The sequence below is a fragment of the Mesocricetus auratus genome, unplaced genomic scaffold (assembly GCF_017639785.1).
Source record: "Mesocricetus auratus isolate SY011 unplaced genomic scaffold, BCM_Maur_2.0 Super-Scaffold_100707, whole genome shotgun sequence".
Classification (NCBI taxonomy): Eukaryota; Metazoa; Chordata; class Mammalia; order Rodentia; family Cricetidae; genus Mesocricetus; species Mesocricetus auratus.
The window spans coordinates 9,108,255-9,123,432 of NW_024429269.1; the positions used below are offsets into that span (position 1 = coordinate 9,108,255).

General features: G+C 41.0%; 1 protein-coding gene across 7 annotated transcripts in view; it reads right to left on the reverse strand.

Moving 5' to 3' along the window:
- Rcbtb1 (RCC1 and BTB domain containing protein 1) overlaps positions 1-15,178 on the reverse strand; it is a 68,533-nt gene that overhangs the window by 24,087 nt on the left and 29,268 nt on the right. For 5 of the 7 annotated variants that reach the window (XM_040740535.1, XM_040740532.1, XM_040740533.1 and 2 more), the window contains exons 10-12: positions 10,756-10,882; positions 9,149-9,300; positions 8,550-8,680 (exon numbers count right to left, since the gene is read on the reverse strand). In XM_040740535.1, coding sequence (XP_040596469.1) covers positions 8,550-8,680; positions 9,149-9,300; positions 10,756-10,882 — 410 coding nt within the window. Of the gene's footprint in view, positions 1-1,055; positions 3,310-8,549; positions 8,681-9,148; positions 9,301-10,755; positions 10,883-15,178 lie in introns of those variants that run through there. The other 2 variants (XM_040740536.1, XM_005075298.4) reach the window with 2 other exon arrangements.

Here is a 15,178-nt window from a genome sequence, read left to right on the forward strand (position 1 = left end):
AGTAAAACCAGGGCATGTTTATTTTCTTATCTGTCTAAGTGGTTATGAATCATCAGTTTTAGGCATGTAGCAATTCTATGTCGTTGGATATCTGGGAATGTCTTAGATGGGATGCTGTTGCCTGGGCCCTGAACATTGACCAAATGCCTGTCATTAAGGATAACTGCCTGAAGGCAGATCTCTCCAATTACATACAAGGGGGGGAACAAGGACCTGGTAGTGGGAAACAGGTCCTACTAAGCTAAGGAATGTAATCAGTAAACTAAGACATGGTAATGGAGAACAGTTTTTACACATAGCTAGGGAGTGTAATCAGTAAACTCCAAATGCATGGGAGATATTGTTCCCAGTAAATGATCATATAGCACTGAACTTTGGGAATTACAGAAGCAATTACAGACAGGAATGAGCTACTAGAAGGATCTACAGCAAGAGACAGTCACTTTTATTCACAAGACTATAACGCCAAATATGTCCTTCGCATTGGTTTGAATTCCTCCATGCAGAGCCCATGGTTCTGGTGGGTCATCTCATGAAATGATGGCTGTATAATTACTGGGTGACCTTGTGGTTTGTAGCATACAGTGGTATCTTATTATTCTAATGTTGGTAATTTTTAAAATTGTGACAGATGCAACAAAATTTACCATTTCAACCCTTTTAAGAATATCACCTTGTCTATGAAGCTTTGCTAACTGTAAAAATCTGTGCTTAATTCATACAGCTGTGTGAGACTCAAATAATGTATGCGAGAAAAAAAGAATATTAGTTCAGTAACATCAACTATAGTAAAAATGCATCATTCATTCAAAACCCTCTTCTTCATGAAAAACAGAATGTGCCCACTTAACAGCCCTAACCTCTCCCAGCCCCTGACAGCCACCCTCTTTCTGTATCTAGAAAGTGGACGGCATATTGCTTGTCTTTTTGTGGCTGACATTTTTTTCACTTAAGTCCACAAATTAATCCATGTTGTACCAAAATAACAAGCTCCTCTCCCTTTTCCAGGCTGTATATTACTATATTCTAAAGGAGAAAACAACCACAACTGTACATGCCTGACTTAAGAGATTGTTTATTAATGTCATTCAAGAAATAACATAAATGCATCCTAAATACTCAAGTATCAAACATTGTTCCAGTAAGTTCAAGGATACAGTTTAGGCTATTTTAAGAAATGTGACTTCTCTGGCTTCCATTATTACATCAGAAGAAAACATTAATTTCAAGAATAGTTTTTGTTTCCTATGATTAAAAACAAAACCAAATAGAAAAATAAAAAGGCTGTATTAAAAAAAATACTCAAACACTTTTGAAAGGATTTGTTCTTTTACTATCATACACAGCCACTCAAGCTCCCTGGGGAGCTGAGAAGTGTGTCTTCAGTTGTATCAGAACTCAGTGAGTTTTGTCAGGTGAGCATCTAGGGTTATGGGTTTACAGCTGTGAGTTGTGCTTTTCTGTGGAGAGGGTTTTCAAGTAAGAGCAATAGTAAACGTACTGAAGTTACCACCTTGACACCCTACGTCTACAGGACAGCGGTCATACAGACGGCCTATTACAGCACATCAAATTAATGTGCACTCATGTCCTAGGAGGAAAAACTGTCACAGAAGAGTCAATTCTAACTTACTACTACAGCAGGAAACAAGAAGAGGGGTTAAACTCTGGGTTTGTATTTATCTCTCCTGTCAAGAACTCCTATCTTTGGTGCCCTGCTCACCACTCTACCCTGATAACACATTTTAAAGCACTGCTCCAACAGAGCCTGCAGCACTCCCTCCTTCTTAACATGGCTCTGTACTCAGGCTAAGTCCAGAAGGTCCTGTTTAAGCGGGAGACAGAACACACACAAATGTAAAGGAGTCCAGGGAGGAGAGAGCAGACAATGGCTCCCCGAGGAAGCAAGCTCAATGGGTAAAGCTGCAACACCAACACTCCTGCATCCCGGTAACATGCAGTCAGATCTACCAACACTCCTGCATCCCACTAACATTCAGTCAGACCTAAAGACAGACAATCTTTGAAAATGGCCTTCTTAGGGAAAACTGTGACTTGGGGAACCCCATTACAAGACTAAAGCAAGCCAAAAAGTATTCCTAACACAATTAAAGAACGAAAAACCCAGAACCAGAAGGTGAAGCTTCAAATGAATTTGTGATGGAATATGGCCTAGACTTCCCCACCCAAAAAGTGACCCTATTGAATCCTGTAAGAAGGGTGGTTTTAAAATCACATCAAGTCACAAAGGAACACATTTGTAGAGTATCTGCCACTGTATTAACAGGGTGGGGTTGGGGGGTAGTGTGCAATGCAGTCTCAAATGCAACCCTAATGAAACATTGCTGGGAATGTTCAGGCTAAGTCCTGAATTAGTGGAGACTGTAGCTTCTAGGTCACTCTCCTTTATCAAAGCAACTGCTTCTTTTCTCCTAAGCATCTCATAGGTAGTTCTAGTCATTACTCTTCAGGTAGTTACATCTTTTGTTTTTCAAATTACTTCTTTATTGTGTGCATGTGTGTGGTCACAGTGCATATAGAGTGGTCAGAGGACAATCTGTAAAGTCTGCTCTCTTTCTCCTGGGGACTGAACTTCAGTCTTCAGGCTTAGTGATAAGAGCCTTTACCTGCTGAGCCATCTTTCCAGCACCTAGATGCCCACATCTTAAGAGACTCTTGGCAAATCTAAACATTTCTTGGCTGTTTAAGTGGGTTTAATGCAAATTCAACAGTATTTTTTACGAGCCTCCCACGGTGCTGGTGCTCCCACAGGAAGGTGGTGACAGTGAATAGCACTCAGGGGCACTGGACTGGGCTTCTCCTTCACGGGCAGTGTGAACAGGCTTGTTGCCAAAGACCCAGGGACATCTCACTGACTTCCTTAATCCAAGTTCAAAAGAGTCTCTCATGAAAACTAAAAATTCAAAAGCAACTAAACTTTCATCCTTTCATGGCAATCAGCCACATGTAAGAAAATCACATGTAAAATATACATATCTAGAAACAAGAGTTGTGTAAAACGGGCTCATGAAAAGCAAGCATCCTTCAGATATTCCTACAGAGCACTGTCTCTGATGTGACAAGAGCAACCTGGTGGGGTTTTACCTGCAGAATCACATCACCCACAGTGCCCCAGAGCACTCACACCCAGCCCAGCAGCCTCAGGCTTCAGTTCTTAAAGGCTCCACATTTACTGGCTTTAGCAATGAACTCCTTTAGCAGGGGACCATCCATTTGCCAAAATGCCGTAGTCTGTGTAACTTCTGTCAAATGATTGATGCAAAACTTAAAGCAGAATTCTTCTAAATCCTGGACATACACAACAAAAATAAGAACAGGAAGAGGCCTTTGTTTATTAACCAAGAACTGTTTCTCTTCAAATCCCCTCATCCCAACTCTCTTACCCTTCCCAAAAGAGATTCCTGAAATCAGATAGCTCAAACCAGGCAAGCAAGAGGACTACATGTCATCAGAAAACCTGCCATGTACTCGCAAGAGTAAAAACATGGTTTCCTTAACCCAAGTGTGACACACACACAATCATCAGAAGCCTTCCATGGCTGTCACACAGTGCAAATATCTCAAGACACTGTACAAATCCCAATGCCACTTTAGTCTGTACATATTTCGTTACATTTAAGAAAGCAAAATGATATTTAAAAAAGATTATCTTCCAAAACTTTACTTTCATGGTCTAATAAAAATGAATTCATTTTTAAAGTTCCCAATAATATATTATGTCTTCCAGCATGTTATTAAAAGTCTCCAGTCAACCCCAGACAAGTGCCTTTAACACAGATTAGCATTGTCAGGCAGATGAATGAAAGTCACCAACTGCCAACATTAAGCAATAAAGCATCATACAGAAATGGTGTCTATGCTAAAACATCTACTCATCCCAGCAAACCCCCCAGTAAGTCTGCCAAGTCAGAAATGCAAGCATACACTTATCACACACAAATTGGTACGTATATGAAGAGTACTCTAATGTATTAAACAACTTAAAAGAAAAAAAGTTTTTTTAAACCAAAGTGGCTTGATTTTTTTTGGGTGGGGGGGGGGAGGGTATTGGGCCAGCTGAGAAGTTGTGAGGAATGCTACATTTAAAGCGAAGGGTCTTGACTTTATCTGTGTAGCTGCCCTGAGGTGAGACTTCTAGACAGTTCAGGGTAGGGCAACAGAATGCCCCTTTCTGTACTCAGGCAGACTCCTATGAACATCTCTATTTCTTTACTATAGGATTCCTGTCCCAAGAGCGAAAAACTTCCCACTCCAAGAAAATGCACCTAGATGAATAACCACCAAGAAAGAAACCACAGATAATTTGTCTCAGCTGCTGCCCAAGTTTTATTTCTCAGACAACTCAAAGGACATTTACAATGTTAGCACATCTCTGGATCCAGGTTTTTGTTTGTTTTTGTGTGGTCTATAAATAATTTTAAAGACAAGTTCTCACTATGTCTGACCCCAATAAAAACTCAGAATTCTCCTGCCTCATCCTCAAGTTAGGGGCTTACAGGTAGGTACCACCATACCCGGCTAGATCCATGTTTCTTTCTCATCTACATTTGAATTTCTTTATTTGGGGTGGAAGGTAGCACAGGCAAATCATGTAAGCAAGCAGAAGTTAGAGAACAATTTGCAGGAGCTGGCTCCCCTTTTCTACCATGTGAGTCCTGGGGATTGAACCAATGTTGTCAGGCTTGGCACCCTAAGCCACTGAGCCATCTCATCAATTCTGGATGCATAAGTCAGTCTGCCTCTGATGACAAGAGTCTGACTCTCACCTTCTAAGAATGCATAGGACATGCTCATTTGGAAGTGGCCAGCTCCTGAATGAACTGAACATAAATGCAAACCACAACCTTTGCATTGCTAGAAAACAGCCATCAAGAACTGCTAAACTTCAAATATAAAAAATTCCAAAAAGGTACCATCTTACCAGTAGATTGAAAAAGACTTCCAGAATAAAATCAACGAAGATGAAGGGGCATTTCATCAGCAGATGAAAAAGTTCCCATAATAAAAATAAGGAATGTTAAGCTTCATGGACAGGGAGGAGAGGATGTAAAATTGAGAGGTCTTCTTTGGAATAGAAACTAAAATGTATAAATCTATGGAGAAATTATAAAGTGGCTCTAGGGCAGATTCAACAAACTGTAGTTTGTTAATTTTTAAATGACTATTTTGAAAAATATTCCAAAATAAAAAAAAAATAACTTGGAGGAGGCACAGTCACAGAGACCAGATTCAGGGGTTGGTTCTCCCCTTCCACACGTGTGGCTCTAACCGAGCTGGATCCCTGCTGGGGCTGGTGGCAGGCACCTTACCCGCTGAGCCATCTCCCATGCTCACAGTCCATAATGACACCATCTGAAAACCAAGTTGCTTTTCTCTCTACCATTTTCTTAAGTACTAGGCTGGAGCCCTAACATTCTGGTTTACAGCACTAAAACAGCAATTAGTGGCATTCTTGCAGTCCAAGACTTCCACAGTGGTAAGTAAACACTGTCCCTTTTTCAGAAGGCCACTCAGATATGTTTGCCCCAGGGTTTAAACACACGGACTTCCGCAGCACTTAGCAACTGCTCCCAAGTCAGCACCCTGTGCTGGAGGACTGCGGCTCCTCCCGGTCCACTGTGAAACAGTGTGCCTTCCTAACACTTGCACCATGACCCTGCTTCTGCAAGTTCAACTACTATGCCTGTTCTTTTTCTGTACATTAACTTCAAAAGTTTCCTTCAAAGGGCACACGGACGAGTCGGTCACTGTTACAAAGCCATGAGCACCAGCCATGACCCAACCGAATGGCATCTGCTACCCTAAAGCTAGGCTTCTAAAATTTGTTTTTACAGTCGGTTAACAATGTCAGTTACTTCCTACCAACTGAGGTATGTAATAGGTTTGATTTGAACACTATGGCCAATTATAGCATTCAAAGGTACTAAAGAAATAAAATGTATAAGCATACTTACTGATCATATAGCTCAGTATCAAAATCTAAGAAGTATATCATAATGATTTCACTCTATTTCCACATTGAATGTGTCATGTTTGTGGAACTTAAGGTTTGTTTGTTATCTTGAAAGACAAAAGTGCCCCTTTGTAGTGAAGTGCTTCAAACATGTTTATTCATTCAATTAATATATATTTTTGGTGTTTCAAACAGGTTTAATTATTCAATTCAGCATGTTTTTGTGTGCTGGCTTTGCCCATGTGGTGATAAGCTCCATATAATCACATTCATTTGTAGTCTCTCTAAACAGTTCTCTCTTGTTTTGAAACAGGGTTTCTCTGTGTAGCCCTGGCTGTCCTAGAGCTTGCTCTGTAGACCAGGCTAGTCTTGAACTCACAGAGATCTGCCTGCCTCTGCCACTCCCAAGTGCTGGGATTAATGGCATGTGCCACCATGCCTGGCTAAGAAACAATTCTTTTTTGGGGGGGTATCTCTCTCTCTCTCTCTCTCTGGGGGGGGGGGGGTGTTGAGACAGGGTTTCTTTGTAGTTTGGAGTCTGTCCTAGAACTCATTCTGCAGACCAGGTTGGCCTCAAACTCAAAGATCCACCTGCCTCTGCGTCCAAGAGCTGAGATTAAAGTGAAAATGAACAAAGGACATGCATGGGCTGCTGCGATCTGAGTGGCATTGAGTTCTTCCAGTAAAACCTTTTGTCTTTTCTTAGCCTTACTCACTATGCAGAGCAGCTGCCTCAAACTCCCAGAGATCCTCCTGTCTCTGCTTCTTAAATTCTCGGGTTAAAGGTGTGTGCCTGGTCTTTTCCTGTAAACTTTTAAAGGTAGATTTTAGGTGAAAGTGGGGAATGAGTTTCCAGTAAGAGGACCTACGCGCTAGCCTCTTGTCAGGCTATCTTGGCTGTTAAAATCAACAGGCCTGAGCACAGAGCAGAGAAGTGTGGAGAGGCACAAAAGAGTCTAGAGTCAATCCTCAATGGAGAGAAACAGCATCAGCCCAATTTAAAATTATATTCTTATGTGGAAATGAAGTCTAAAGAGACAGCATTTGTAACAGACAGGTGTGGTGATATCTTGTTTATACTCTAACAAATAAAGCTTGCCTGAAGATCAGCGGGTGGAACTAGCCAACAGCTAACCATAGAGTTCTAGAAGTATGTACAGACAGACAGGAAGTGATATGGCTGGCTGGAGAGAGGAGGTGGGAGGAGACAGGAGCTCAGGCTCTTTTTGGTTGGGAAGTTAGTGAAGTCAGGTGTGGCTGTGGCTTGCTCCTTTGTCCCTCTGACCTCTCAGCATTTTCCCCTATATCTGACTTTGGGCTTTTGTTCTTAAGACCTATTAGAACTCTGCTACAGACTGGTGTGACGGGAAGGGGAGGAAAGCAAACCACATTCCATTTTCCATTAGATACAATCGACTCTGACCATGTTTCCATTTGTTGTCAGGCTCCAAAGTCAGCTACTATTGACCTTGTGAAATATTTATTATCATAAAAGAACCTCAAGCAAAAATAGGATAGGTTTTGAAAATAAAAGACATAATGGTCAACTCAGTCCCTAAGTGTCACAGATAGGAAGTTTATCCTGTTACACCTCAAAAGCCACAAGGTGTATCTTTAATAAATTTCCAGCTACCAGAGACTCTGCATGTCAAATGAGAAAACACCTCTGAAAGACAGGCTCCATTTCGAGCCTGTTATTTTTTTATGAATTTGTACAGCTACGAGTGCATTAGCAGTGTCTACTGCACAGTTCTGTGCACTGTCTTCACAATTCAAGAGCATCTGCCACGCCCCAGTGCTTGTGCTAGGCGCTGCACACGTGGAGAATCAGGTGCAGCTTCTCTCATGAGACGTCTGTAGTCTGTGACTCAGCTCAACTCAGGAAAGTTTAATGCCTTGCACACTACAGAACACCACTCATCAGATTCTAGAAGTCTGAGAAACCCAGATTTGACATTCAACTCCATGTAAACAGAATGGGGACTGCTGAGATGGCTCAGTGGGTAAAGACACTTTCTGCATAAGGCTAACAACTGACTCTGATCCTTGGAGGCCATGCAAAGATGGAAGAAGAGTACAGGCTCTCTAGTCTACAGACATGCACATGTGTACACACACAGACACACACACACGCACTAAAAACTTTTTTAAAAAAGAGGCAGAACACAATTAAGTTCTTTACACAACCCTAACCGAGCTGCAGGACAAGGACAGAGCTGCAGACCCTCACAGATGGAAAGCAAACAGCATCTGGGCTTCTGACGGGGTGGACGCAGCAAAGCGGTCTTGAGAACAGACGCACTGACATCAGCAGACAGAACTAAAGCGTGCTGCCGGCCAGTGCAGTGAGTCCCGCACTTGACACTCCCACTGCGGCCGTCAGCCAATTAGTTAACAGCAGAAGCAGAAACATAACTGATCCTGAAACAGTGAACAGAGATGAAAGAAGCAAGGCCGATACCACTGAGGCCTTGTCACGAGTCACTACAGAGAGGTGAGGGGAGCCATGCTCCTTGTGTCACAGGAGAGAGGGAAGCGGGCTGGCAGGGAGGGAGCTGGGGCACTTCTATGTTACCTCTGCATCATATCTGACTGCAGCAGAGAATAATGAGAAAGCGTTCTCCACGGTAATTCCTCGCTTGATGATGTGCTGACAAAGCCTCTTCAGTCTGTTTTCACAGTACGATGTCGCCAAGTCCAAAAGACCTAAAAAGCAGGAGCACTAGGGTCACACCAGCTCACAGCACCCACGACAGATGATAACATGCCACTTTCATTTCAGGTGAGCAGTTCCTGAGCAAGCACTACTCTGAAACTGAGTAAATATTTTTAGTCCATTTCTCATGCCTCCAAAAATGTTACCTGTCCTATAATTACTTTATACAATTTCTCCCATAATACAAAGAGTAAAAAGGGATTCTCTTCCTTATTTTGTTTCTAAAAGTTTTAAATGCATTAGAAACCTACAATTTCATTTATAAATTTTAAATAAGTTTAAAGTTATACAGTATGTCCATAATTTTAAACAATAGTAGCTGTTTAGAGATGTTTACTTTAAACACTATCTTTAAGTGTACAAAAGTTAATCCACCTCTAAATTACTGTATACCAGTGCTCTAAGAATAGGACAGAATCACGGGCATATGGCCTGACCAGCAGTACCCCGTGCAGTACCTATGGCATCCTCGGGTGGCAGATCCACTGTGTCTGTGTAGAGGTACTGGAGAAAGGCACGGTACACGGGGTAAGAAAACTGGTCTATCTCTATCACCTCCTTCATGTCCTCATTCCAGTAGGACTGGAACATGGATCGGAAGTGCTCACACCTACAACAAAAGCAAACCGTACCAACAAAAGGGCTGAAAGCAAATAACAGATTTAAAAGTATCCTTTACCATCTGCGCTGCACAAGCTGGGATCATTCACTGTTAGCACCCAAAGTATTTGCTATGCAAGGACTTTTATGTGCAATGTTGCTAAAATCTCTCTCATCTCCATATCACCATTTAACAGTATCAATTAGATAGAGGGACCAGAAGTAACCAGTACTTCAGCAGCACTGTCTCCATCAGTACCCATTCTAATCAAGTGTTTGGATGACTTGTTTTTGGTTTTATGTATACAGAAATGCAATTTAAACAACACAATGAGGGCTGGGGATGTAGCTTAGTCATAGAGTGGAATATGGTACAGAAATACACAACATTTACTTGGAGTTCTTTTAAAAATGGGTTCAGTGATAGTTACTATGAGGGGTTAAAATATTTCTAAGCAATACAGAATGGATGTAACAGATTAGAATATCTGTATGAGAAAAGCAAGCACACACACATGCACGCATGCATATGCACACGCACACGCACACCCCACAGAGTTATAGGTAAAAAACGCGTGTAATCATCTTTTCATCCATTACTGTGTCCATATAGCTATTGCTCAAAGTAATGAATGACATATGGCTATTCAGTTCTCTTAAAATTTACTATTCTTCTGCTTTCACCCACAAATGCTGGGGAACAGCAGTTTTCTGCAGTGGCTTCTCACATGGCAGGCAAGCGTTCTGCTAACTGAGCTGTACCCCCACCCACAAATGGGTTTTAACTGAACTTCCTGAAGACATAAATGGCCAATTCAATGGTTTGAGTTCATGTGTGCACTCTGTAGAGGCATCTAAGTAAACAATCATTTGGTCATTACTAATTAATGCTCAGTGACCTCACATTTACTCAGGAACTCCTGCCACTTATTCTATCTAAACAACTTTTCTTTGGCTGGCAATTTACATTCCTTATTATAAAAGTTTTCTGTTTGGGAAAACTTCATCTTTAACAGTAGAAGAGGATATATACTGATATTTACTCTCAAATAAGCATCTACTAGAGCTGTAATGAATTTATTAATTCATTTGTTTTTACTGTTAGGGAATCAAACCCAGGGCATTGCTCATGCTAGACAACTGCTCTACTACGGAGCTACACTCCCAGCCCAATTTGTAATTTGAAAAATAACGAAGAACTGGGGGTACTTGCCTAGTATTCACAAGCACTGGGTATAATTTTCAGTACTACAGAAAATTAAACAACAGAAAAAAACAAACTGCATGAACACAAGCAAAAGATACTTTTGATAATACAGGTATCTGCCAAAAATCCTAAGTTATCATACTTCTTTGTACTGCCATAGCAATTTCTTCTTAGTGTCTAGTCTGTGGTGTAATAAACAAATGGAAATAGCAAAAAGAAAGTAAAGTTACTGATGACTCTTAACTCATGCAAAAATACCTGATTTTCAAAACAGCTTTATGGACATGAATATATTTCCCATCAATTCGAAACTTCAGATCAGCAGTTTCTGGACTATCAAATTCTTTCTTCAGTGAATCTGCAACTGTTAAAAAGTCTTCGTGCTCTGAAGGCAACAGACACACTGTTACAAAAAGCTCAGGACACAGAATCAGGCATGAGAGGCTTTCAAAACATAATTATAGTATATAATTTCAATAAAGCTCATAACTTATTTAACAAATCAAACTCACAGTATTAATGTAATTGATCTATAAACTACAAATGAAACAAAATGAGTATCTGGGAAAGTACAAATAACAGTCTTCATGTATAATTCAACATGAAAATATGCACTAAAAATAAATCTCACGCTGGGTGGTGGTGGCACACACCTTAATCCCAGTGCTGGGGAGGCAAAGGGAGGTGGATTTCTGTGAGTTTCAGACCAGCATGGTCTACAAAGTGAGTTCCATGATGGCCAGGGCTACACAGAGAAACCCTGTCTTAAAAAAAAAACAAGAACACATAAATAAAAACAAAAAAGACCTTAAAGTAGTCTATGGGGACACAGCTGACCTCTCATAACTTGAGTGGTATTTTTTTGGGACTAACTGCTTACCAATTTCCCTTGACTGAAACACTGATAACATCTTGTTCTGATTTGAATAATTTAGAGGATGCAGATTCAGATCAATGTGAAAAACCCAAAACACCTTAGCATGCAAACAGTTCTTAGGAAGAGAAACTTATTAGCCATCTGATATCTAAACATTGCTCTTATCCCTGAAAGTTATGTTATAACAACAGTCCTTCCATACTACACACTATCTAGGAAGCGGTCATCCTTCCTTGGAAAGATTCAAGCATTCTGCAGGAAAATCAGTGATATCCATGACATGAGCTACTGCGAGGAGTCTACCTAAGGAGCATGGTGTTACTGTGAACAGAGTCAAGGATCCAATGCAAACCCATCTGATACTTTATATGTACAGGGGACAGAAAAAACAAATGACACTGAGAAAGACCTACCCGGAGGCGGGGCACTGAGCCAAAGCAGACAGGTCTCCACTGCCCTGGGCTGAGAGCAATGAGCCAGGAGCATGGTGGCTTTGGAAAAAGTAGGAACTTATTTAAAGACCAGCCTCTCCTGACCTCATAGCCCAGAGTGCTCCAGAGACAGGAAAGGAGATAACTAAGGTGGCCAGTGTCCAGGATACGGGTGATGGCTAACCATCAACCCAAAACAAAGGTTTTTATGGGTGTCTCAGCATCTCATCACAGGATGAAAATAACCTTTCCCCTTTGACTGTGATGACCACTATAACCTGTTTTTAGAGAACTACTTCTCTCTTTAACAACTGAACTCACAGTTAGAGGGGAAAATTCTCTGACTTAGGTGGCTGGAAGGAAAGAAACAATTTACAAGATTAGGCCACTTGCTAGTTCTTACCCTCTCCAAACAGTATTTAGTACTGTTTTGAATAAGATATCTGCATTTTAAGAAACGAGAATCTAGAGAAACCCTTCATAATTAGGCCAGCTGGAACAGTACATGGAAACCTCAGGTTGTGTTGTATTGACCTATTTGGCTGTATATGCTAAACACAAATGTGATTTCAACCAATTAGTCCCACTTACTGAAACAAATGTTTTTTAATCATTGTATTTATTGCAAATATACATTGTATTACACTAACTGAGCTGGTAAAATACATTTTTTAAAAATGTTCTTTGTTGCCGGGTGTTGGTGGCACATGCCTTTAATCCCAGCACTCGGGAGGCAGAGGCAGGCGGATCTCTGTGACTTGGAGGCCAGCCTCCAAAACAATACAGAGAAACCCTGTCTTGAAAAAAAATGTTCTTTGTTAAATCACATGATCCTCTCACTAGATGCTGAAAAAGCCTTTGACAAAATCCAACACCCCTTCATGATAAAGGTCTTGGAGAGATCTGGAATAACAGGAACATATTGAAATATAATAAAAGCTATATACAGTAAACCAACAGCCAACATCAAACTAAATGGACAGAAACTCAATGCAATTCCGCTAAAATCAGGAACAAGACAAGGCTGTCCACTCTCTCCTTACCTTTTCAATATTGTACTTGAAGTTCTAGCCAGAGCCATACAATAACAAAAGGAGATCAAAGGAATATAAATTGGAAAGGAACAGGTCAAACTTTTCCTATTTGCAGATGATATGATAGTTTACATAAATGACCCAAAGAACTCTACCAGGGAACTCTTACAGCTGATTAACACCTTCAGCAAAGTGGCAGGATACAAGATCAACTCAAGAAAATCAGTAGCCCTACTATATTCAGACAATAAGAGGGCTGAGAAAGAAATCAGAGAAACATCACCCTTCACAATTGCCACACACAACATAAAATACCTTGGGGTAACGCTAACCAAACAAGTGAAAGACCTGTATCGCAAGAACTTTGAATCTTTAAAGAAATTAAAGCCCTCAGAAAATGGAAAGATCTCCCATGCTCTTGGATAGGTAGGATCAATGTAGTAAAAATGGCAATCCTGCCAAAAACAATCTACAGATTCAATGCAATCCCCATTAAAATACCAGCACAATTCTTCACAGATCTTGAAAGAACAATAATCAATTTTGTATGGAAAAACAAAAGACCCAGGATAGCCAAAACAACCCTGTTCAACAAGGCAATGTACGGAGGCATCACCATCCCCGACTTCAAGCTCTATTATAGAGCTATAATCCTGAAAAAAGCTTGGTATTGGCACAAAAATAGACAGGTAGACCAATGGAATCGAATTGAAAACCCTAATATTAACCCACACAGGTATGAACATCTGATTTTTGACAAAGAAGCTAAAAATATACAATGGAATAAAGAAAGCATCTTCAACAAATGGTGCTGGCATAACTGGATGCTGGCATTTAGAAGACTGCAGATAGATCAATGTCTATTGCCATGCACAAAACTTAAGTCCAAATGGATCAAAGACCTCAACATAAATCCAGCCACACTGAACCTCTTAGAAGAAAAAGTGGTTGGTACTCTTGAACGAATTGGTACAGCTTCCTGAACATAACACCAGTAGCACAAACACTGAGATCAACAATTAATAAATGGGACCTTCTGAAACTGAGATGTTGGGGGAAGTCCTGTGCATTTGTCAATAAAGTACTGTTGATCCAATAGGAAACCTAGATAGGAGGGACTAGGAGTCGAGGAGGATTCTGGGAAGGAGAAACACAAGAGAGTCGACATGTAACGCCATGAGGTAGGAGCCCGGAAACTTCTCCGGTAAGAGACATACTTAGATTAACAATTATGGGGTAATTACTTAAGGCAGAGCTAGCCAGTAAGAGACAAGCAAGGCCAACAGCTTCATAATGAATATAGCCTCCTGTGTGTTCATTTGGGGACTACAATGCGGCAGAGCCCAGGCGGCTGGCGGGGGATAAACCAAAGCGGCTAGCAAAGAAAAAGCTTCTCTTAACAGACTGAGAAGCTTCTGTAAGGCAAAGGACACAGTCAGCAACACAAAAAGGCACCCCACAGAATGGGAAAAAATATTCACTAACCACACATCTGACAGAGGGCCGATCTCCAAAATTTACAAAGAACTCAAGAAGCAAGTCTCCAAAACACCAAAGAATCCAATTAAAAAGTGGGCTACAGAACTAGAGAATTCTCAATAGAGGAGTCTAAAATGGCTGAGAGAGACTTGAGAAAGTGCTCAACATCCTTAGTCATCTGGGAAATGCAAATCAAAACAACTCTGAGATACCATCTCACTCCTGTCAGAATGACTAAAATCAAAAACACCAATGACAATTTATGCTGGAGAGGATGTGGTGAAAGGGGAACACTCCTCTACTGCTGGTGGGAGTGCCAACTGGTTCAGCCACTTTGGAAATCAGTATGAAGATTCCTCAGAAAAATGGGAATAAACCTACCACAAGACCCAGCAACTCCACTCTTAGGCATATATCCAAAAGGTGCTCATTCATACAACAAGGATATCTGTTCCACTATGTTCATAGGAGCATTATTTGTAATAGCCAGAACTTGGAAGCAACCTAGATGCCGCTCAACCAAAGAGTGGATAGAGAAAATGTGGTACATTTACACAGTGGAGTACTATCCAGCAGAAAAAAAAAAATACAACAGAATCCTGAAATTTGCAGGCAAATGGACAGCACTAGAAGAAACCATCCTGAGCGAGGCAACCCAGTCACAAAAAGAGAAACATGGCATTTATTCTCTCATATATGGATTTTAGACCTAGATCTGGGGAGTGCCAGCCTACAATCCTATGGCCAGAGGGTCTGGGAAACAGAACCTTCATTCAGTGGCTGATGGAAGCAGAGGCAGACTCCCACGGCTAAGCACTGAGCTGAACTCAAGGAACCCAGTGACAGAGAGGGAGGACTGA